The sequence below is a fragment of the Lepisosteus oculatus genome, chromosome 5 (genome assembly GCF_040954835.1).
Source record: "Lepisosteus oculatus isolate fLepOcu1 chromosome 5, fLepOcu1.hap2, whole genome shotgun sequence".
In the NCBI taxonomy this organism is placed as follows: domain Eukaryota; kingdom Metazoa; phylum Chordata; class Actinopteri; order Semionotiformes; family Lepisosteidae; genus Lepisosteus; species Lepisosteus oculatus.
The window spans coordinates 15,740,694-15,764,400 of record NC_090700.1 but is presented as its reverse complement, the minus strand read 5'-3'; the positions used below and the strand labels follow the sequence as shown (position 1 = coordinate 15,764,400).

The 23,707-nt window shown below is 38.4% G+C and overlaps 1 protein-coding gene across 5 annotated transcripts; it reads left to right on the top strand.

Moving 5' to 3' along the window:
- Window positions 1-104: 104 nt before the first annotated feature.
- supt20 (SPT20 homolog, SAGA complex component) lies at window positions 105-23,698 on the top strand. Of its 5 annotated transcripts, none has more exons than XM_015342029.2 (25): window positions 105-227; window positions 4,428-4,521; window positions 4,909-4,944; window positions 5,492-5,550; window positions 5,636-5,702; window positions 6,454-6,580; window positions 7,348-7,451; window positions 7,717-7,833; window positions 9,661-9,714; window positions 10,263-10,402; window positions 10,860-11,016; window positions 11,120-11,176; window positions 12,742-12,813; window positions 12,964-13,133; window positions 13,776-13,808; window positions 14,719-14,836; window positions 15,137-15,245; window positions 16,342-16,497; window positions 16,987-17,305; window positions 17,898-18,052; window positions 19,068-19,093; window positions 20,130-20,246; window positions 20,999-21,104; window positions 21,855-21,988; window positions 22,963-23,698. In XM_015342029.2, exons 2-25 carry the CDS (start codon window positions 4,519-4,521, stop codon window positions 23,098-23,100), a joined length of 2,574 nt encoding a protein of 857 aa, XP_015197515.1. In that variant the 5' UTR covers window positions 105-227; window positions 4,428-4,518; the 3' UTR covers window positions 23,101-23,698. The 5 variants fall into 5 exon arrangements, with proteins under 5 accessions (XP_015197515.1, XP_015197516.1, XP_015197513.1 ...); XM_015342030.2 differs by having other exon boundaries at window positions 15,137-15,257; window positions 20,166-20,246; XM_015342027.2 differs by having other exon boundaries at window positions 15,137-15,257.
- Window positions 23,699-23,707: the final 9 nt, after the last annotated feature.

Sequence of the window (23,707 nt, the reverse complement as noted above, 5' to 3'; positions counted from 1 at the left end):
GTCAAGGCATTCACGACGCTATGACGAAAAATAAACCAATAAAACTAAGAGACTACAGTGTAGAGACCTCCCCTTGTACCCTCATACCGGAAGCTCAGTTTTGTTGTTGCACTGAAAGAAAATGGCTGCCTCGAGCTTTTTGCACAGATACTGAATCAAGTTTACTGTAAATCTACTGTCTGTCGCCGATGGTGCTGAGCATCTCAGTCCGGCATGGCACACACATGGTAAATTGCTATTTTCGTTGAAACTCGTTGGCTGCATCTTGGATTTGACTGCTGACTTATAACTTTCGGTTGGGGAAGGTGGTCTCTGCTTTGCAAAACCTGCTAGATGGCCAGAAATACAGTAAAGATTATATTTTGCTGATTTCTGATACTATTTCATATGGAATCAGCATATACATTTTATTAATCTCACATGTATTATGCAATATATATCGATTATGATAATTGATATTTCCATAAATACTTAAACGTTAGAAATATTGTTTTTTGCCTTCAGTGCTATTGAAAGTTTTGAAGGTTCAATAACCATGATCTTACGAACTTAGACTATCTGAATATAGTATTTCGTGAATGTAATTGTTTTTATTTAATTGGTAATATATTACTGTAATTATGACTTTTTTAACAAAATAGGGCTTCTCTTTGTCACGAAGGAGGCGGAGCGTCTGCTTTTGATTCACATAGTCGTGAGAAGTCTGAGACATGTTGTATTCTTTTTCATGTTTTTTAAAGTGATAGACATGATCTCCCAAAAAGGCCAGTATAAAAATGTAAATTTATGAGAAGGAAATGCTTCTTCTAATCTTCCGTTTTACCTAATGCCAGATATCCGCGAATCTTAGAACAGTATTATCCAGGCTTCCTGCGGTGCAGCTATACTGTAGGTCCAAACTACACCGTCATAAATAGTGCATGGATCATCATAGAACTGCATTTTTTTCAGAGTGGCATCTTTTGTCCTTTCTGTAATATTTATGATCTTAAAAAAGTACTTAAAGTTCAGCAAAGCATCTAAGAAGTTCAACATACAATAGTTTTAAAATATTACATGTGAGTTTGTTTCCATGAGCATTTGAATTGCTTTTTTTTGGTATCCCAAAATAGAACTGTTTGTGAGTAATTGTGAGGATACTACTCTACTGCCATTCTATGCTTGCAAGTCTAAGCTTGCAATACCACAGAGAGGTTACTGCCATGACAGTGTAATTTAGCAGTGAAGTTATTATTTAGTTAAGCTCAGTTGGCCAAAATAGGTAGGTAGTGTACTTTTCCCCCACCTGATTTGGCAGATATTATAAACTTTGTGATTTCTGGAAGCTTCAAATATTTGGTTACTCTTTAAATATATGCGATTTGAAAAACCTGATAAATAAGCTGAAGAAATGTAAACCAGAACAACAGGCTTCTGCCAAGCCAAGCACCTTAGTGTCCGAACAGACCTAAGTCCAAGAGTCAGTTTGTTTGAGTGTATGGGTTTTCATTGTTTTTCTGAATTTCCTTTTCTGCCAAAAATTGCACCTGTTCCACATTAAAGTCTTGCTAATGTTTGTTCAGACATGTGTCACCTGTGATTTTTTTTGTCAGTGTGACCATATTATTAATAGATTCCTTAATTTCACGTTATTTCCAAGTGTAGATCAAAGCAAGAATGAATTTTTTTAAATGTATAAATCACATTTATATTTCTGAACTGACATTGACCATTTAGCATTTTCATCACTGAAGTAAAAAATCATTTAATAGCTTGTTTAAAAGTTAATCTGGTGGTTTGCAGACGCTTCTTAGAGCTAATTTAGAATTATCTATTATTTCATGTGTAAAAGACTAGAAGAATAGCTCATCTTGGACTGTGACATTGGCGTGGGTAAATTTGGGTAAATTTATAAACAACCATGATAGGGAGTGCAGGACATTTACCCAGAATCCCTTACCAAGATTCCCACTCTCCAAACCAGCGTAAAAAACTGAGCAGGTTGGATTAAAGATATTAACTAAATCTGCTATATAGAATGGCAGTAAATTTGTAATATTGTGCATTATTTATTAATGGGAAAACTCAATAATCATCCAAACAATGTCAGGTAGTAGGAACTAGGTCCATGTGGCAAGTCATGTTGCCAAAGTGCAGTGTGTGTGTCCAGCCTTATTTATGATACAGGGGCCTATTCCCTCACACTGTGTAATGGTGCATTTGCTTAATCAATTTTTGTCAGTTGTCTTTTAATCATGTAATACTTGTAACGGAAGAATATAGGAAAAGAAGAAGAGAAGATTGGAAATTGTGTCAGAAGAAGAAAAGGGATTATGCGAGAGCATAAAGTCTTCAAAGAATAATAAGATGCCAGGGGAGGATACAATTCCTGGGGAACTAATTAAGTGTGCTGGAGGAAAGAAATGACAAGGAGGATCTACACACTGATTAGAAGAATCTGGGAGGAAGAAAAGATGCCAGAAGAGTGGAGATGTGCCCTTATCTGTCCAATACATAAGAAGTGGAGCAAACTGAAATGCGAAAACATCACAGGTATATCCCTGTTGTCAGTAGTGTAAAAGATCTTAGTTACAGGGATCACCAGGAGACTGGCGACAAGGACTGAAGAGGTCATTGGGGATTACCAATGTGGATTCAGAGGCAACTGCTCTACAGTGGACCAGGTGTTTACATTACAGATAATATTAGAGAAGTGTTATGAGTATGGTATAGACTTTTATCATTCATATATAGGCTCTCCCAATATCTTGCCTATGCTGATGATGTGGCCCTAATAGCACGAAGCGTTAATGCTTTGCGGAAGGCATTTATCAAATTTGAGGCAGGAGCCAAAGGACTAGGTTTACTGGTGAATGAAAAAAAGATCCACTACATGAGGACTTCTCGAGATCCAAGACAACCAATCGATCTAAAAGTAGGACAGCACTCTTTCCGAGCCGTGAATGAGTTAAGTATTTAGGAGCGATTATCACAGCAGACAATAAGATCAGCAGGGAGGCGAGTGCCAGACTGGCAGTCGGCAATAAGAGCTATGGGGCATTATATAACCAACTCAAGAAGGTTCTGTACCAAACTGTTTATTAGACCTGTGGTCACATATGGTGCAGAAACATGGACCCTAACTAAAGCTGACGAACGCCATCTAAACACCTGGGAGAGGAAAGTTCTGAGAAAGATATATGGGCCTGTAAGGATAAGATAAAACATGGAGAATAAGAACAATGAACTGAGGAGACTGTACCTGGACCAAGATCTGGCTGCTACAATTAAGGCAGGACAACTACAATGGCTTTGGCACATCCAAAGGACGGAGTAGGGTAGAGGCCCCCGAAGAGCTATTGAGCGACACCCAGGAGGAAAAGAGGCCGAGATTGAAATGGCTGAAAGATATGGAGGCAGATATAAGAGAGCTGGGTGTGAGGAGATGGAGGATTAAAACAGCAGATCAGACACAATGGTGTCCAATGGTGACTGTATTTGCGGAAGTCCTTCAAGGTCCATAGATCCATGGAGTAAGTAATACTTCTAACGGAGGTGTCACTTGTTAGTTTGGGAAAGACAACAACTCTGGCAGACATGGAGTCAAAGACAATCAATCAACTTAAAGCCAGTTGGATGAATCAACTGTGAAGAAATGGCAAAACTGGAGAATTGACCAGAGGTTTTCAGTTACTGTTTTCTAACTTCTTTTTAACAAAATTAAATTCCGATCAGTACATTATTTTGAAACGTCTAGTCGCCCATGCTCCCTGTAAGCAACTCCATTGTTTCATAAAAAGGATCTTGGATTTCTAAATAAAATCATGACAAAATAAGAAAGTTATTTTCACTAAATTTCTGTGGCAGAACAGCAGAAACATTTCACTATACTTTTCTTGTGATTTTATCATTCACCTTTTGGTACTGCTGCCCCCAGAATGGAATATTTTCACATTTATTTTGGTCATTTTGGTATGGTGCAATTACTACAAGTATAGACTGAATTAATTTCTGAAGTGGCTGTGTAAAAAAAAATAACTAAATCAAAATACAAAATGATTTACATTTTTTGTTTATTCTAAATTAACAGCAACTAACATAGCTCTTGTGCGACAAAGCTATATCTCAAGTAGTGTGAGCACAACATCAATGCAAAACTGATTTTGTAGGACCCTGTGCTTTACCTCATTCTTTGTAGTAAAACATTTTAACAAGCTTTTCAGTATCACTGCCCCCGTTTCTGTTTACTGATGCTGTTTTAACAGGATTTCAGCTGGGTTAGTTCAGTTCAGTAAGGTTGTAGTTTATTTAACAGAAGTCAGAAATGAAAATGTCGTTAGTATTTTATTGTAATTTCAGAATTTACCTCTATGCTGTGCAGTGTTTACCAGTAAAGGTACATTTGCATGAATGTAATGAATATTAATCATCGCTATTTGATTTTACAGGGGTTGAAGAAGAGACCCAAGGGGATAAACTAGCTGGACTCATGTTAGTCACCTCTTCTGTTATTCAGACACATTCTCTTTTGAAGCCACAATGGTGAGAGACTTTAATCTTTTTTTATTGTATTCAATCTAAAGATGTTTATGTTTTTTCATCTGTCCTTAATAACTTTTTGTCGCTGATGATCATATGAAGTGTACCACAAAGTGTTAAAAGGAATTATTTAAGTTAATATGCAACATTTTTGCATCTTATATAAATTTTATACCTCCATTTTTCAGTGTGCTCACCATTCTGAATGTAATGGATTAATTTCTTTGGAGAAGCTTGTTTTCAACATGAAACATTCAGTCCTAGAAGTCTGATATTTATCAAAACAAATTAAATAAAATAAAGGAACAAACCATTTCATAGTGATGAATGCTCTGTAACAATTTAGAACCTACTAAGATTGTATTTTTTGAATACCCAACTTTTTTTCAGCAACAAGTTTTGGAATATGCATTGGACAGGGCAGAGGTAAGAAATTGGAATCTAAAAATTGGTTAAAAAAATCTCTGAATGATAATCTGTACGGATTATGTGATGAGAGTAAGTTTAGGATGATGTTGGAGAATACTAGCTTTTCTAGAGTCATATAATTTTCCTGTGTGCATGTTTAAGACAGTGGTTTTAAGAAATAACTTAAGTGATAACACAAATAGGGTACTTCTGGCAGACCAAACTGAAACAACAGGACAAAGTAATTTAAGTGTTAACCAGTGCAAACATGGGTAAAGAAACATTGCTAGTGTTGCTCATCTTCACAAGTCTTTAAACCAAATTGTGGTAAATGACAAGTGCCTGTTTGCATAAATAAACCTTCTGCTGAGGATCATCTAAGAGGCATTGTATTAATTCTAGCTCACACCCCTATAGACTTTTCATTATGAAGATCCATCCCATTTAGCACTGTGTGTGGGAAAACAGTCTAGCCCCAAAACAGAACACAACAGCATGATTTTGTAAGCAGCAGTGGAAAGTCCAGGTGACATGCGCTACTTTAAATATTTGTGCTTCTTTGCAGTACATTGTGGAAAGTGCACAACAGCGTCCAATCAAAAGGAGAAGCTCCTCAAGTGGAAGGTGAGGTGTGATTCCAACTTAGAGTTCCTATGTGCACGTTTAAAATGTTCGAGCCTAAATCCTACTGCATTTCATTTTGCCGCAGGAAGTCTTTGTATCAGAAGCTGTACGACCTGTACATGGAGGAGTGTGAAAAAGAGCCAGAAATTAAGGTAAGAGAAGTGTTAATAACTGAGATGAAATCCTGAACAAAAAATGTCTTTCAACAAAAATGCACTGTCCATGTTGGAATATATTTCACAACTCCATACGGAGCTGTTTATTTTCTTTTCTGATTTCATTTAGTCGGTTTGGCACTGTATTAGTAAAATAGTAGTCCCTTACTGTGAAAATGACTCAAAGAAAAACATTACTTTCACTTGAAGGAACCCTTGTTTTAGTCAATAGCCATAGTGAACTAAATACTGGAGTAAAATGGCAAAAGCATTTAGTGATTTCCTTTTGACAGCAATTAGAGCCAAGAGCTGTGTGTTTTGCTAGTTGCACCCTACTAAAGGCTCATATTATATTTCACTCTTTAAAAAGGATTGTAGCTTGTCTGGGTAAGTTAGTGGGACATTCCAGCCTGTTTGTAAATAGGGCAAAAGGAGAAGTACACCGCCCAAATTACTTGATAGCAGAATTCCAGATTTTCAAGGGCACAAATGGGGTAATATTCAGATTTTAGCCTTTAGTCGGAGCATTCTTGTAAATCTGAGCGTCTTGTAAAAAGAGCATTTATTTTAATGTATATTATATTTAAAATGTAACTTTTATGTAAATATTTGATGATCAATACCAAAAGCTTCAGCAGCAGAAACAGTTTGCACCTTGGATTTTCTGTTTAGAATGACATCCGATACAGACAGTTGTCTTCCAGATTTCTTTTAATTCTACAGGTGTATTTGTATTTGTGTTTTGCAGAAGCTGAGGAGAAATGTCAATCTACTGGAAAAGCTGGTGATGCAAGAGTCTCTGTCCTGTCTTGTTGTCAATCTGTATCCTGGAAACGATGGCTATTCATTGATGCTCAGGGGAAAAAATGGTTCTGGTAAACTATATTTCTCTCTGTCCACTTAGAAAACATGCAAGACAGTCATCATTTCTAAGTTTCTTATTTTTTTAGGAATTGTGAGTGGCCTTTCCTTTGAATGTTTCAAGTGAGGTTTTGTTTCAATGCAGTTAGAATTTATTTGTATACTGGATTACTCCACTAAGAGTAAGGATATTTTCATTACTGCTAGAAGAACAGTTTCAAGTCAGTGTTCCTTGGTCCTCTTTACCTCTTCTCTTCAATTCAGTTTAAAATTTGATGTTATAAGATATAGCTTTCTATGCAGTAGCTTGCTAGATCTTGCTTGTAGTATTGGTTTATGTAGCAAGAGAAATCTGTTGTATGTCTTTGAAAACCTGCTTCACATATGGTTTTGTCATCGTTAAACTAATATGTGGCATTTACTGTAACAAAGCAAAACTGACTGTTTACTAGAATTCAGGCCATAAGGAACTAACCTCAGTACAAGCTGTTTTCACAAAATGTACAGTGTGCACTCACACTTTCAGGTGGACTTCCTTCCCTAACTGGTATAGAAATTTAAATTTTTGAACTGGAGGCTATGCTATGGAGTCTTTTAGAAAGAACGAATGCATGCTCTAATCAACAGCCTTGTGGGTTACAGGAAGAAGATTAGGTGTTAATCAGTCTGTTATTTTTGCAGTTGGAACTAAGTATTCATGTGATGCCTGTGATATGCTGATATGTGAAATCCAAGAGCCTGATTCTCAGGAATTACTGAATAAAGGACCCTTGTGTTTCAGATTCAGAAACCATCAGGTTACCTTATGAAGAAGGGGAACTACTGGAGTATCTTGATGCAGAGGAGCTGCCCCCAATTCTTGTTGACCTCTTGGAGAAGTCACAGGTAGGCACCCCCTGTGTTTTGATAGCTGAGCCACATTTATTCTGCGGTTGTAGTTGGTTGCTTTGGAGTTTTATCATATGTTAATATATTTTTTTACTTTAAATGTTTTAATTAACAAAGACCATGATTTTGATGTTGTATCTATAAAAATTGCATTTAATTTGGCAATGGTTGATTTATCAAACATCATGATGTCAGTAACATCATATTTATGTGACTGTACACGTAACATGATCTTTTGCTCACAGTTTTTATTCTTGAACAGGTTAATATATTCCACTGTGGGTGCGTCATTGCTGAGATCAGGGATTATCGGCAGTCTGGCTACACAAAAATGCCAATCTATCAAAGCCGACATATTTTGCTACGGCCAACAATGCAGGTAATTAATATTTCTTTTCAGGAGATGATTTATCGTTAAATGGAAAATACTCCAACTCAGTTTAGTGATTATCACAGGCTGTTGTATGAAGACTTTATCCATGATTCTAAAACCTTTATCCATGATCTTTTTAAAAGTGTGACTTCTGTGCAGTCACATTACAAGATTCTTGTCCCCACCTGTGGTCTATATCTGTTATTGTTGTGTATGCAGTGCATTGGATGTGGCTTGTGTAGTTAATGCAGTAACTTTAGTATTCAGCATTAAATGAGGTTTAGAAATGAATGATTAGTTTTGGGTGATAGATCACTGGCAGAAGCTATATATATATAACAGCTGTACCCTGGGTAATAGTACCAATTCAATTTGGATTAAAATAATAATAACCTATAACTTCAAGATGGACATTAAAATATTAAGGTGGATTTCTTATGATTCAGATTTCCTTTCTGGAAACTGATACCAGTTCTAAAATCTGGACTATGAGAGAGATCACAGCAATATGTACATTGATGAAACAGAATCACCTGAAAAAACTTTGAAAATTCATCACAACAACATAACACAACAGTATAATCTAGAAAAAAAGACTCCTACGTATACCTCCAAATTAGGCACTATGTAAATAGTTAAGTAAAACAACCAAATACAGAGTGAGGTAATAAATTGCTTGATCGTACCATTAAAGCAACCAGAAATAAATAATATCAAAATTGTATGATAACATTGAAGATATGAAAAAAGATTCATCAAAATATATTAAAATAAAGTGACTAAAAATGATAAAACAATTTCTGCAGAACAGTGGAAGACCATATGTAGATTTTAACAAAGTTCCATCAGTTCACAAGTTTGGAGAAATTTCTGTTGGAAGAATTACTCGTTTTTTATCAGTCCTAAAACTCAAGCAAAACAAAAAGGAAGCAGTTCACAATGTTGGAGGTTATGTGGAGAACAAGTAGCAACTCATTCACACATATTCTGGTCAAGCCCGGAAATACAACAATATTGAAAATTCATACATTTTGCACTTACTAATATAGTAAACCTCGACATACCATTTGAATTCTCTGTAAAGTTTTTGGGTAATTTTCTTTTTTATTCTTGGAATTAAAGGACAGATATATGCTAGGAATTCTAGTAAGAAAACTATCACGAGAAAATGGTTTATTGAAGATCCCTAGTACCGGCACAGTGGATCAATGTTGTGAAGGAGATTTATATAATGTAAAAGATCACCTTTTCTCTTAGGTTACAAGCAGAAAGGTTGCTAAGCAAATACTGGCAAGCCTGGATTGGGTTTGTTCTGTGAAAGAGGATGAAACCGTGTTTTGTGTAGATTGTTGGTTATTTGTTGTGTTTTTGCTGATTACATTTCTACATATACCATCCCATCCATGCTAGCATAATGTAAATAATTATATTTAAAAAATAATACAATAAGAAATGAAAGGTGAAAGTTGAAAAATATTTTACTTTGTACTGTATATGTTATATTTGTAAATTCTTTCATCATTAAAAAAGAAACGAATGATTAGAGAGGCAACTCCTTATCAATATTGGTCATTAATCCTTTTTGTCAGTTTTTATCCCCTGCCCATTACTGCCATTAAAACATGCCCATAGCACATTCCAGACATGACTTTTGTGAATTTTATTTAGACAATTTCACTCCCAGCAACAATGTAACCCCTCTGTATAACCACAGTAATACATTGAACTGTGGAATATTGTATCTACTATCTTATGATTATTAGGTATATTCTCTCTCATAAGATGTTTACTATTTACATTTAAAAAATCAAGATCTGACTGTTATCTTCTCAGACACTGATTTGCGATGTCCACGCCATGACAAGTGATAACCACAAATGGACACAGGTGAGAAAAAGTTTTGAACGAAGATGCACAGTATAAATTTGCCCAGCCCACACTCACATGCCAGTCAGTATGTAAAGTCTATAACTCTTTTTATACATGAAACAGCTTGAAGTACCTGATATCTCTTATTCCATGCACGTAATGGACAGATGAAGTTGCCCATATATAGCATTCCTCCTATAAGATCTTGGCTACTGCAGTTTATGGTCACAAATCACAGGTTGGTCACAGACAAGTCTCAAGGATAATATCACCAAAAATTAAAGGGTTAGTAGACTGCAGTATATTGAAATCTCTGATAATATACACATACCATATAGTACTTCAAGTAGGGAAAATGTTAGAATTGACTAGCATAAAAATGGCTGTGTTTAGGATTATTCTGAATACCTCTAGGTAATTTAAAATTATTGTACTGTTGATTGGGTAGACAGCATGACTTTATCCTTTGAAGTCTTGCTCGTTTTGTGCTGATACTCAGACTCATCTGTGAGTTAGCATAGTTATCAAAGCACAGAAGCTAGACTGACAATGCTCTCTGTTTGCAGGATGACAAGCTCCTATTGGAAAGCCATCTGATTTTGGCCACTGCAGAGCCCCTGTGCTTGGATCCCTCCATCTCTGTGACATGTACAGTGAACCGGCTGCTGTACAACAAGCAGAAGATGAACACCCGCTCTATGAAACGGTGAGAGGAGAAACGTTATTGGTTATGATGCTGTCTGAAATGATTCCAACTGTAATGAAGACAGCGGAGATGAAGAGGTTTTATTTCTGAGCTATATGTCTAGCAATTGCCAGTACTGCAAATGCTATTTATTATACTCATTTTCTACCATACTGAAAAATTTGTATAATTTTGTGCTATTCTTTGAGAGTGGTTGTAGTGTCTGTACAGTTTAGTTTATCCAATATCTCTCATAGTGCAGCCTTGTTTTTTGCAGTGTACGTGCTTCAGCAGTGAATGAGGGTAATGTTACTAATGTGTTTCTTCAGTAACGTAGTTTAGTTGATTGTTAATTGATGATTAATGTTAAGTATCTGACCGGGTGTTTGTCAATACTGTGTTTCTATCTTCTTAATATAAGCTTCCCCTGACATTTGACCACCACATCTGATTTAGCTACTTTTTTTTATTTTTTCAGGTGTTTTAAGAGATATTCTAGGCCAGCTCTAAACAGACAGCAAGAAATGGCCCATTTCCCCACACCCCCACAGCTGAGACTGTTGGATTATTTGCAAAAAAGAAAGGAAAGGAAACCAGCGCCCCCTATTGACCTGAAAATCTCCAAAGCTGGAAACGTAAGCAGTTTCAAAATGACACATTCCCAGCCCAGAACAATATTGCCGTTTCGTGTTAAGTAATCCTGGGTTTATGTGTATTTTCCTGTCTTCCCTCTGGCAGTGTGTTGACATGTGGAAACAGAGCAACTTCCAGCTGAGTGCTCCATCTGATGTTGACGTAAGTCCTCCATTTTGGTCTAGTCTTGTTAGTTTTAAATTCCGTGCTCCTGGCTGTTCTTTAACCTCTTACAAGGTTGATTTAATTTTATTACATTTAAGGTAAGTTCATTTAAACATAAAGAGAACCCCCAGACCTACAAGTTAGATCATTATTATATTAACAAGTACTAAAGATCAATTGAGATCAATGAAGTAAGTGATTTGTTAAATTAAGTCATTTCAAGATCATTGGTAACCAAAATGACCCTTTATCCCTCAGGAGCCGTACACTTTAATTTGATCAAATGACGTGTTTGCTTGACGAAAAACTGACCAGTATTCTCAAACCAGTATTCCCGGAATCAATGGTTTTTAAAACCAGTGGGATTGGGAATCGCCATGACCAGGTTTGAGACTCCTGACACAGCAGGATACATCAGTGTTAACAACTGCAAGTATTGGGCAGAAAAGCATTAATCCTGAATTGAAACTGACCTTGGATACAAAGCTGGACAGTTCAAACTTTCTCTACAAATTGTTCAGGTCCGTCGACAGCGGGAGATTGAAAATGATTTGCCCCCAACATTGGCAGTCCCCGCTTCTGCGTGGATGCTAAAAAAAGTAACAGTTTTAATTGGGATAGACTTCACTTTTCCCTTCACGTAGGCTGACGTTACAGACAAAATGTACATATGAACAATAAGGATAGGGATAGATAAGGAAGCAGAGAAACTTCCATAGTTCTGTCATAAAGACGAAATGAATGACAACTCAGCTGGAGAAGGTGTGAAGATGAAAATGAAGTTAAAGTGCCAAATGTAAGGCTGTCCACTCATTATATTTTCATATGCAAGCTAGTAGTCCAGCCTGCCTGAAATCACAGTTTGTTCTGTGTGGATAATCAATGATAACGAGTCATTAGGGATTACTCATAATACCTTAAGGTTCTGATTTCCTGTATAGCCTATACAACAGTTATCCTCTCATTGTTAGCGCTTTCGTTTTTTAGTCTTATTGATAGGAATTGGTGGACTGCAAATGATGGTCCTATCAGTTCCTCCATGCTCTAGTCTACCTACTCAGTCAGGATTAAGTCAAGTATTTACTTCATACATCCACGATTGTCTTTCTATATTAGCAATGAACAATCAAGGCACCAAAATTCTTCTATACTTTCTTCGTGTGTGAACCCTTGGACCCCTTTTCAGTGCTCCCACTGTGACCTTAAATGGCTATATCAAGATAAAGGCACTTTCACAAAATTTATGAGGTGCAGGATAAGTGGAAAATCCCTTACTCAGTGACTAAATTAAGTGCGTTTTTGGCAGAAGAAACTGCTTCTGTACCGTGTGCTGAATATTAAAATGTCACTAAATGATTAAAGGTGTAATTAAGCAAAAAATAAGCGAATATTTTTGGATACCTAATATCGGCCTCCTGTTAACTATTCCTGCATTTTCTTTTCTTGTCAGGCAGAATGATGTACATTTTAAATATTATTATTAATAAAAAAATGTCTTTAGGAAACTGGAGGAATTCATGGACAATAGTGTGGACCAGTATGTGATTTTTTTTTTGTTTTAGGTGGAGAAATACGCAGTTGTGGAGAAATCAATCAAGCTTGAGGACTCTCAGCCTACTGTCTGGCCAGCACATGTAAGTATTATTATGCAGTACATAAGTATTATTATTGACTTAATTATCGCAGAGCACAAAGTGTATGCTGTCTACTATATATATATAAATTCATATGTGAAGGCTTCATATTTTGACATAAAGATTTCATGCAGTGGTTTCTTTTTGCAGGAACTTAAGGATGATTACATTTTTGAATGTGAAGTGAGCAATCAGGTTGAGAAGACAAAACTCACTATCTATCAGTCTGTGGGTGACCCTCTCATATATGGAAAGATTCAAACAGCCAAGGATTCCAGGAGTGAGGACGAAGGGAGTGGTCTGCATCTTAGTCATCCTCCGTAAGTGTGTGAGGGTGTGCGAGTGCACACGTGCGTGAGAATATCTTTAGGTTGGACACCTTACAGGGTCAGTCAGCTTTTTATCAAAAAGACCAACTCTGCTTGCATTGATTTAATGAGACAGACTCTTAATAGATGACAGACACCTTTACATCTTTGACCTTCCCCGACTTGGTACCTTTTTTTAACTTTGTACTTTGACTATATACATATATATATATTGTTCTTTGGCTATATATTTTGACTTTAGAAGTGTGGTTTCATGACACTTGGCCATCACCTTCAGAATGTACTGACTACTTGGAGGGATTTTGTAATTGAACTGCCATAAAATACCATTTACCTGCTTGTGCCTGAAGCCTGAAATACTGCATTTATTTTTAATAATCCATATGTCTCATGGACGTTTTGGATGAGATTTGTAAAGTACTGAAATAAAAAAAAAATTAGAAGGATGCAAGTTATACGCAGAACCTAAGGCTGTTTAAAGAAAGAAGTGAAGTTTATCATTTAAATGATGCCAGAGAAGAATTACTGGGTGTATTTTTTTATTCACAACAGACAGTAAAATGAAAATCTATCAAACCAAAGGTTATTTTTCAGTACTTGGAACTGTTTTACATGTTTTTCTTTCCTTCTTAGGTTCCTAATTGGCTCAAGAACAGATGCTGAAAGGTAAGATTATTTTAAATGAATTTGTTGAGTGTGTTTTTATTTAGTGTAGTGTCCTTAGAGATGCATTGCCAAAGACTGAGTTCACAAGTATAAGTACATTATGAGAATTGGTGGCAGCTTGCTTGGAATGATTTAATTTAGTACAACGATGGACGTCTGCCGACTGTTTTAAAGTTGACATATCTTAGTTGTAGAGGAGGTCCTAGGCTGTGACCAGTAAACCACCACAATCGAATGGGTCCATCATTCTGCATCCAGAGTTTCACATCTGTCAGAGTGGTTGCTCAGTGCCATTAGTTGAAGAAGGAACTGAGGTATAGGGGGCAGATCGCTGTGTTAATATGAGTAATAGAAGATATATTGTGATCAATAAGAAGACATGCAACTTTGTCATCACATATCCACCGAATGTATCAGTTATGTTAAAAATGTGACTACACAAGAATAGTAAAGACTAAAAGTTTAGCTTTGATATAAAGGCTGAGAGTGATGGGGCTGCCTTTAAATGCAATGGTAGATTCTTTCTCAGTTACTCTTTAGGTGAGTACTGTAACTTCTGTGTTTGTTTTAAGAATTTTGTGGAGTTTAAGCTCCTGAGACTTGGAGAGTATATCCAAGGTTTCTAAGTGATTATATGTTCACTCAAGGGGGATAGAACTTATAGAGCTTTATATAGTAGGAAATTAGGAAACCTTTAAAATTGTATATACTACTTGGAGTCAGTGTAAAGATGGCAATACTGTGATTATATGGTCATATTTTTTAGTTAGGATCCTAGCAATGGCTCTGGAAGTACAAACTGGGCACTATTTGGACTATCCAACAGTAGATCATTGTAGTAATCTAATTTGGATGTAATGAAGACATGTTTTATGTTCCTGCTGTATATAATCATTCACATTCATTGCAGGTTTGTTAACCAGTACAAAGATGTTTATGAGAAAGATGTCAAGTGTCCTGTGAAGATGTCTCATAATTCGGTGGGCATTGGAAACCAAAGTCAGCTTTCTCCTGGGAAGGAAATGGAGGTGAGAGTGTGTTCAGAGTATATGTAGCCAATTCAGAACACCAGAATAGTCATTCTTGCTGAGTAAGTGAAAATTTGGTGCAAATTTAGTGAAAGCAATTCAGCATTAGTAAGTAAGCATTCTCTTAATTGAATGGTGGAAAGGTTGAGTGGTTGCCCTTCACTTGTATGTTCTTATGTTTTGTCTTACTTTTCCTTTCTTAGATGTTTTTTTTTGTAATTGTCACTTGCATTTTTGAATGTCCTTCCAGGTGGTGTACAGCCTCTAGCAATTTATTGCTGATGTGTCTGTTTTTTACAGCAGGCTGATGGAATTTCTCCATTGGTTCAGTCCTCTGTGTTGGGAAAAGGCGTGAAACACAGACCCCCTCCCATCAAACTGCCGTCATGTTCAGGCAGCAGCTCCTCAGGTAACACCATAGGTAATAATAATAATTAATAATGATTGCTTACACTTATATTGCACTTTTCTGGACACTCCACTCAAAGCGCTTTACAGGTAACGGGGACTCCCCTCCACCACCACCAATGGATGTGTAGCATCCACCTGGATGGCAGCCATAGTGCGCCAGAACGCTCACCACGCATCAGCTATCAGTGGAGAGGAGAGAACAGAGTAATGAAGCCAATTCATAGATGGGGATTATTAGGAGGCCATGGTTGATAAGGGCCGATGGAGAGGGCCAGGACACCGGGGTTACACCCCTATTCTTTTCGAGAACCACCCTGGGATTTTTAATGACCACAGAGAGTCAGGACCTTGGTTTTATGTCTCATCTGAAGGACGGTGCCTTTTAAATCCCCTTCACTATACTGGGACATTAGGACCCACATAGACTGCAGGGTGAGCACCCCCCGCTGGCCCCACTAACACCTCTTCCAGCAGCAACCTTAGTTTTTCCTAGTTTTTCCTTTTTCCTATCCAGGTACTGACCAGGCTCACACCTGCTGAGCTTCAGTGGGTTGCCAGTTGTGAGCTGCAAGGTGATATGGCTGCTGGCATATAGTTCCAAGGCTGTACTTCCTGTAGACTGCAGAAGCCAGTGTGTGGTCAACTTGCGCCTTGAAATATGATTGCCTAATTCAGTTACAGCAGTCTTAGGAGGCCTAAACCATCTTAGGAAAATGATTTAAATTTTGTTGATGATGTTCTGTATTTTATTTTTTGGACATTTTTTTTGCAAGTTCAAAATGTTTGAAACAACGTATGCAACAAAAAAGCACTCTTGCTGCCTTAGTATAAGCACACAGTCTATGTGTAACTGAAACATATTTAAGAAAATGGTTATCTAGGATTTTAAATGTTATATTGTGCTTTTATTTATTAAAATATATTTTATATATTACAATATATTTATGTATACTGCCTAGCTATATAATACAGGTAAAACATTTAACATGTTTAGAATCATATAGTGCGATCTATGAGCAATAAGAAATCAAGGATAAATGTCTTTGTTTTCAGGGAGGATAGAAAAATAAGTGTGTTTTCTGACTCTTCCAAAGGTAACCCTTACATCTCTCAGCCATCAAGCGGGCACATCAAATCCCCGACTCCCCCTCCCTCTAAGACCCAGTCTCTGTCCCGGAAACACTCCCTGGAGCTGAACCAAGCCAGTCTGCTGTCCCCCGCAGCCCTCTCTCCAGTCGGCTCATCACAGAGTGAGTTCACAACCCGCTGACTCCAGAGTTCCACACAGGCAGTTCTGGGCCTGATCGATACAGGAAACGTTTGAAACAGGAGCGCTTACCTCAGTACAGTCCTAACGAGCTCCAGAGGTTCCACAGCCCACTATATGTTGCGAGGTGACCTGATAGCTGCTTTCTGCCATGTCAAAAACAACACTGCTAGTGCTTTTCAAATCATGAAAAAGAATTATATCAGCAATTGTGCATAGCAACCTTCTTGCCATGGACAAATCTGCTTTATTTCTGAGATTGTGGTCAGTTCTTCATGTCGAGAATGACGTCTAAATTTCACTACTCACCCTTCCTGTGTGTGACGGCTTCTGGTGACAGTAATCCAATAGCTACCGAACAAACTTTCTAAAAAAACAACCACTGTACTGTACCAACAGCTCCTCAGTGTTTTTTTCTGAGTCTATGTGCATGATGATTCTTATTGTTATTCATATTATTTTAAACTTCTAGGATCAGGGACTCCCAAACCATCCACACCAACCCCCACCAACACCCCGTGCTCTACTCCACACCCTCCAGACATCCAGACCTCGACCCCTACTGTCACCCCCTCCGCAACCCCCACGCCCCAGGACTCGGCTATGACACCCCAGCCAGCCCTGCTCGCCCCCTTTGCCCAGCAGCAGATGGCTCTGAGCCAGGCCTTGCCAGTCATGACCATTCCTCTGTCCACCATGGTCACGTCCATAACTACGGGCGGCACCTCCACCTCTCAAGTGATGACCAACCCTGCCGGCCTCAACTTCATTAATGTCGTCGGCTCGGTGTGGTAAGGATCTTCCTTCTCCTCTTCTGCCCTTCCGAAAGGAATTCATCTGTTTTGACCCCTTTTTCTCTTACATCTTGAAATTGATTTACTTCTAAGTCTTTTTAGGAAGGGTCACGTGATAAAACGCCTTCCATTGTTTATAAAACAAAATTGATTCCTAACTTTTTAACATAGGTAGGCAGTGTATTGGGCTGAAAACTATATATTTTTTGTTATCTGTATAGCTTTTTTGATTGCCTACAGATGCAAAAGCTGAAATGTGAAATTGTATAAACAGGACTAAAAAACAATAATCTATGACGCATCATAACCCTCGCAATGTTACAGAAAAGCCTTTGCATGCTTCATCACATGGGAATCGATTTCAAAGTTAGTCTTGTAAATGTTAACAAACGTAAATTTTTGTTCTTTTGCATGCTACATGTGTTTTATCGGGTAAACATCTTTGGTATGTTTAAGCACTTCTGGATTAATCAAGCAGCAAATAACTCAGATTTACCTTCCGTGCCACAATGCACGCTTGCATATGCAGCCGACAGCACACTGATCAGGTTCTTTTTTTCTGCTACCCCGTCTGGCTGTGTGAGAACAGTGGTCCTCAGACGTTGATGAGTGGCTCCAACTCCATGCTGGGCTGCAGCCCTGGCGCCATTACTTCTGCTGGCATCAACCTGAGCGGCATCCTGCCTCCAGGAGGGCTGGTACCAGGAGCTCTGCCAGCTGCCATGCAGTCGGCAGCCCAAGCAGGTAAGCGCCACGTTTCTGCAGACCTTCCCTGCTGCACGGTTAAGCGTTATCTTGTGGCCTAAGCTTTCGGCTGAGCAAGTGGGACTATTCTGGAAGACGCGATCATGACCCATGTGAAATCTTATCTTCTGATACCATGGGTTTGGAATCACCGGTTGTTTTAAGCCTTGGTTCAACAGCGACTGCTCCTGTACTTGCTCTGAAGAGATTGAGCGGTTTAGGCACGCCTCTCGGGTGTGAACGCCTGCAGAGCAATTTGTCATTTGACATCGCAAGGTCCCCAGTACTTCAGCAAGGAGTTAGCTGCGATCGGAAGAGCAGCATTGAGGAGCTGAAGCTTTTTATAGCCTTTGAACACAAACAACTGTGCGGGACCTGTATTGAAGTATACAAAATCCTCAAGGCCATCGACAAAGTCAACCCAGGAAAGGCTGGATGAGATCCATGGATCAATTAAAATCTAACTACCAAACAAGCTACATGGGCCAAATGGCCTCCCTTCATTTGCAGCCGTTCTTGTATGTCCTTCACTGGCATCCCTGCAAGCCTGCAGGCGAGTCAGGAAGACTCAATGATGGGACCCAGGAAAGAACTAGAGACATATGGGACATGGAGCTCAGCCTTCACTCTGAGCAAGCTTGGAATATTAATTCTATGAAGCCATGAACGTATTATAGTATTAGTATAGCTATTACTATAGTATAGTAGTAGTTATGCCCGTATTAAATGTGAACAGTCTATCACAGACTGGAAGACCAACAGAAGTGTGGAAACAATTCAATGTTCAATAATAGTACATCCGTATATCTGTATACAGATAACGACAGCATTAGCCTTTGATTACACTGACTCATTGTGTAATTCATAAATTACACAACTTGCTCTGTATTTGTTTTTGCTTTCTATGAAGCAAAAGAGGTGCAGTTGCCTAGAGCAAAGGTGAAGTGCTTTGCAGTTGTGATTTACCTTTTTTTCCCAAATAAGTGACCACTGGGTTTTTATTTAATTTTCACAGGTCTCCGGCCCCTGAATCTTCTCCAGGTAAGATGCAGAATTCATTTTTTTTCTAACAGTTTTTGCAACCTTCACCAAACAGATGGACATGAACAGCAGGGAGTAATACTACATAAGAAGCAGCAAAACCAAAGCATTGCTTAATTACCTTAGGTTAGAGAGCAAGTGCTACTGTTTCAGAACTCGCTAATATATGCCCACTTGTTGACCACAACTAGTTAGGTTTTCTAACAGGCTGCTACTGCTTTATTTAATTTCCTTTTATTCCATAAAGTTAATGTCTTTTCATGCAGATGTGCAGTTTGGTCTGCACACATATTGATAAGTTTATAACACTTAATGAGTTGATGTATTATGATAGTTCAGGTGGGTAGCTGCATCAGCATGCGTAGGCTGCACAGGAACAAGTAATAGGTTTATTCCATGCTGAAAAGAGAAGAAAGAAAACACAACGAAAAAACGTTGTTTTTTCTTTCTTCTCTTTTCAGCATGGAATAAACCTATTACTTGTTCCTATGTATGTTGATGATCGTAAGATATATTAATTAAGAAATATGTTTGCTGTCTCCTATTGTCACAAGTTTAGACCAGAGTTAGAGGAGACTTCAAATACAGCAACAGTTCCAAGCTGGACTGAAAACAGCTCACAGTGTACTTGTTTCGTGTGGTGGGCTGTATTCAATATTTTTGTTCTTCACAAGAAAACCATTAAGGGACCATTAAGTTGGTGATTGCTATTTCTCTTCCTACTACAGGTCAGGGACCTAGAATACTGGGTAATTGTTGCAAAAAAATATTTGTTTGAGCTCTCTGCTTCTTGTGTTTGAGGAGAATTATAAAACGTTAAAGTGGAGATCTGGAAATTAATGTGAATAGCTTATGTGAACGTCTGAGCAGAAAACTACAGTAAATGCTTGGCTTAAGATCCCAGACTTATTTGTTTGGAATTCCTGGCTTATATGTGGTATAAAATTCCAAGTTTAGTTGCCATAAGAAACGCACATATACGAAACTGATACGCGTGCGTCTTGCATTTTCAACGTTTTTGCTCTTCCAATCCCAGATCCCTGCAGGGCCACTGATCTTTAATTCCCTGCAGCAGCAGCAGATCTCCCAGTTCTCCCCTCAGCAGCAGTCCAGCCAGTCAGCCACATCCAGCCCCCAGCAGCCCGGGGAACAGGTGGGCTTTCCTTTACACACAGACACAGATAACCTCTCGTAAGGCTGCGTTCCACCGCAGCGGAGCTCTCTATGAAACAGCACCGAAATAGATCCAGCATAGAAATAAGTGTTTCTGACAGTAGTCATTTTTTTTTACCAATGATTGATATACAAGGGCATCATTAAGTAATCTGTTATATCTCCACCATACAAACACAATCAGCTCAAAAATCTTTCCACTTACTCAAGTTAGCTCAGAGGTTGGCATGCAAAGGATAATTATGATATATTTTTCTTGGAAATATTTCAGTTTATGGATCTTCGTCATATTTTTGTTTTAATTTCCCAATGTTTTGGTGTTTTTTCTTAAAAATATTGTTGTGCTGAAAAAAGTGTTCAAGAGGTATGTCAGAAGTATCAAAGTTGACAAAATAATAACAAAATAATATTTGAATTATAATATTATTAATCATTTAAACAATAATGTAAAGACATTGTTACACTTAGACTGTAAAAAAAGGGTTTGGCACTCTGGAAGAAGCCACCTAATTGTTTTGTCAAAGCCAATTCAGAGGCTTCTTTCTGGAAATAATGAATTAAGATCTCAACTTCTCAGTAATTCTTGGATGTAATGAGATCTTGTTGCTTCATTGCGCAACGTATTTCTGGCTACTTGGATCTCTCCAAGTAATGATCAAGAAAGTTTAAAGTGCAATACCCACACTTATGATTAGGTCTAATTTGTACATTTAATTTCTTTACCCCCATCAGGCTACTGATCAAGGACCATCTAGTCAGGACCAAGGTCTAACTGGCCAGCAAACTGCAGTCATAAACCTTGCAGGAGTCAGTGGCTTCATGTCTCCACAGGCAGCAGGTATGAGTCAATACACTATCCTTCTACTGGCTGAGCGTTTGCAAATACCTGCCTTCTTAAATTACACAGCCCTTGTGTCATTGTCCATTTTCAGTATCCCTTGAATACTCGGTGACACCTGAGGTCTTCCCCTACCCTTTCCTCACTACACCCTGATCCAAGCAGCCGCCGTGCCCCCTCACATAGTTTCTCAGTGTGTTTATGGCAGTACGCAGATCAGCAAATCCTAGATCACGTGCATGTGTAAAATCATTGTCATTTCTTTTTCATGAGAAACCGACATCAGCCATGGAGTGCCAAGTGTCCAGGTGGTATCCAGCCTAGAAACAAGTTGCTAAAAAGAATTACCGTCAAGCAATGCATAAAAAAACAGGAGGCACTTTATCACTTGAGTATTCTCCCTAAAACATGGTATAACCATTGTGGTACCCCAACTGAAAAAAAAAAATTTCTTCTTATCATGCAGTGCTGAATCGTAGGGATCTCCTGTCTTGGCACTTCATGGTTCTATAGTTTTCTTTACTAATGTGATTAGATATTAACAGAAAAAATAGTTATGTGGATTTTTTTTTTTTAACATTTACAGTAGGTGAACGTTACTGACCTCCCCCTTTCTACAACACTCTCCTTGTGTTTTGATTTGTTACCCCCCCCACCCCTCCTCCCATGCTCCGGATACCCCCCAAAACTCTCCTTGTTCCTCCCTGCTGTGTCCCTTACCTGCCTCATGACCCTCTTCCCCACTCGTAGTTCTGTCTCAGCTGGGCTCTGCCATGAACAGACCAGGGCAAAGCCTCCCCCAGCAGAGGCTCCAGCTCTCCTCTGCCTTGAAACAGCAGCAGCACGCGTTACAGCAGCAGCAGCACCACCAGCAACAGATACAAGTAATCCAGCAACTTCGCTATCGATTTCATCCAGTCTTATAAAATTCTAGGCTCCAAACAGGCGAGGGACAGTCCCCGGGGCCAAAAATGTAATCAGAGTTCCAAAATGAAAACTAGGTGCCACCCATGTTTTGTTTTTATAAAGTTCTGGGACAAAAAAATGTTTGGGGAAAACATCAGGAAGGCTGATATCAAATTGGAGCACTGAATTTCCCTAACATTCAAGCCATGCCATCGTTTCTTTGTTGTTGTTTTTTTTTTAACCAGCATTCAAGGAGTGCTTGTGGCACATCTTAACATACTGACAACTTCTTTTCCCCTTTCCTTTAATTTCATAAGTAAATTCCCATCCAATTATTTGCTTCAGAAGAAACTAGTGATCAGTTATGTTGCAAAGTTGGTTTACATCATTGGCATTGGGAAAACAACAAAACACTGTTTAGCGTTTTAGAATCAAGTACATTTACAATCAAGCTGTGTTTTTGCCAGAACATGTTAAGCCATTTCTTTTACATGCATGATCTCTCTGTTTATGTTAGCTTATTTTCTCTTCTAAGCTGCAATTAAACCCGTAACAAAGGTCAAAAGCTCCCCTCCCCTGCCAAACATAATGCAAATGCTGGTTGAAGTTGCTGACTTACTGCCATCTCTGCACCCCAAAAGTACAGGCAAAGAAGCATTAGAAATGGAAAAAATACTCGTCACAGCGGAACTTCAAAACCCCGCTTAGGTACTCTTTGCAGATTTCTGTGCCACTGGTGCTGCTTGACTGTGTTCACTGTCTGAGAGTGCGGATATCTTTTCTCCACACACCTATTTAACTGCTTTGTTTGTTATGAGCCTCACCTGAGCGTACTTACTAATCCATTCATTTGCAATCATGCTTGGATTTGTCCTGCACCGAGAAGCCTGTTCTCCTACAGACGTCACCATGACACAATCCTTTTTCTTCTTCTTTTTCTCTTCATATTCAGTTGCGATTCTTGCAGCACCAAATGCGCCAACAAATGGCTATGGCGGCAGCAACACAGGCAGCACACCTTCAACAACATTCAGACAGCCAACCAAAAAGTAAAAGGAAACGCAGCGGGCAAACTCGGCCAAAATCATGACGGGCCCTGCCAGGAAAATAACGCTTTCCTTGCTGCACGCGTCTTGGGGTTTTTTTTTTAATCATGCAAGGGTTTTGAAAGACACTGCTGTACAGCACGATCTCAGGAAGTTGCGCATCTGTATTAGCAAATCATCATGATGTCAGAAGATTACAACGGATTTTTTAGTAGCCTTCAATTTGCTGTGAAAGAACATTACCCTCGAGGCTTAATAATCTGCACCGTGTACTTCCTTCATTGATGATTTTAATAAGGTCATTCAAGAAAAAGGCCTGAAGGGATAATACTTTCAATTTATTTGCCAAGAACCCCTGAAGGGATATTTATATTAATGAAATTGTGACATTTTTACAAAGAAGACAGTTGTCGTTTTGTCTCGGACTGTAAGGCATCTATTTTTCCTCTTGAAACATAAAAATGGGACTTTGTTCAAGGGACTTTTTTTAGTTCACTCATAGGGCTTGGAAGTGGCTGCCTCTTCGTCGGAAGAACATCATTATGTGCACACATTTTGTTAATCTTTTTAAGCCTACTATTGTGAGTGTTGTGGTCATCTGGAGTGTGTAATATAAACAAGTGCAGAGACACTTCTGATCAATTATGCAGA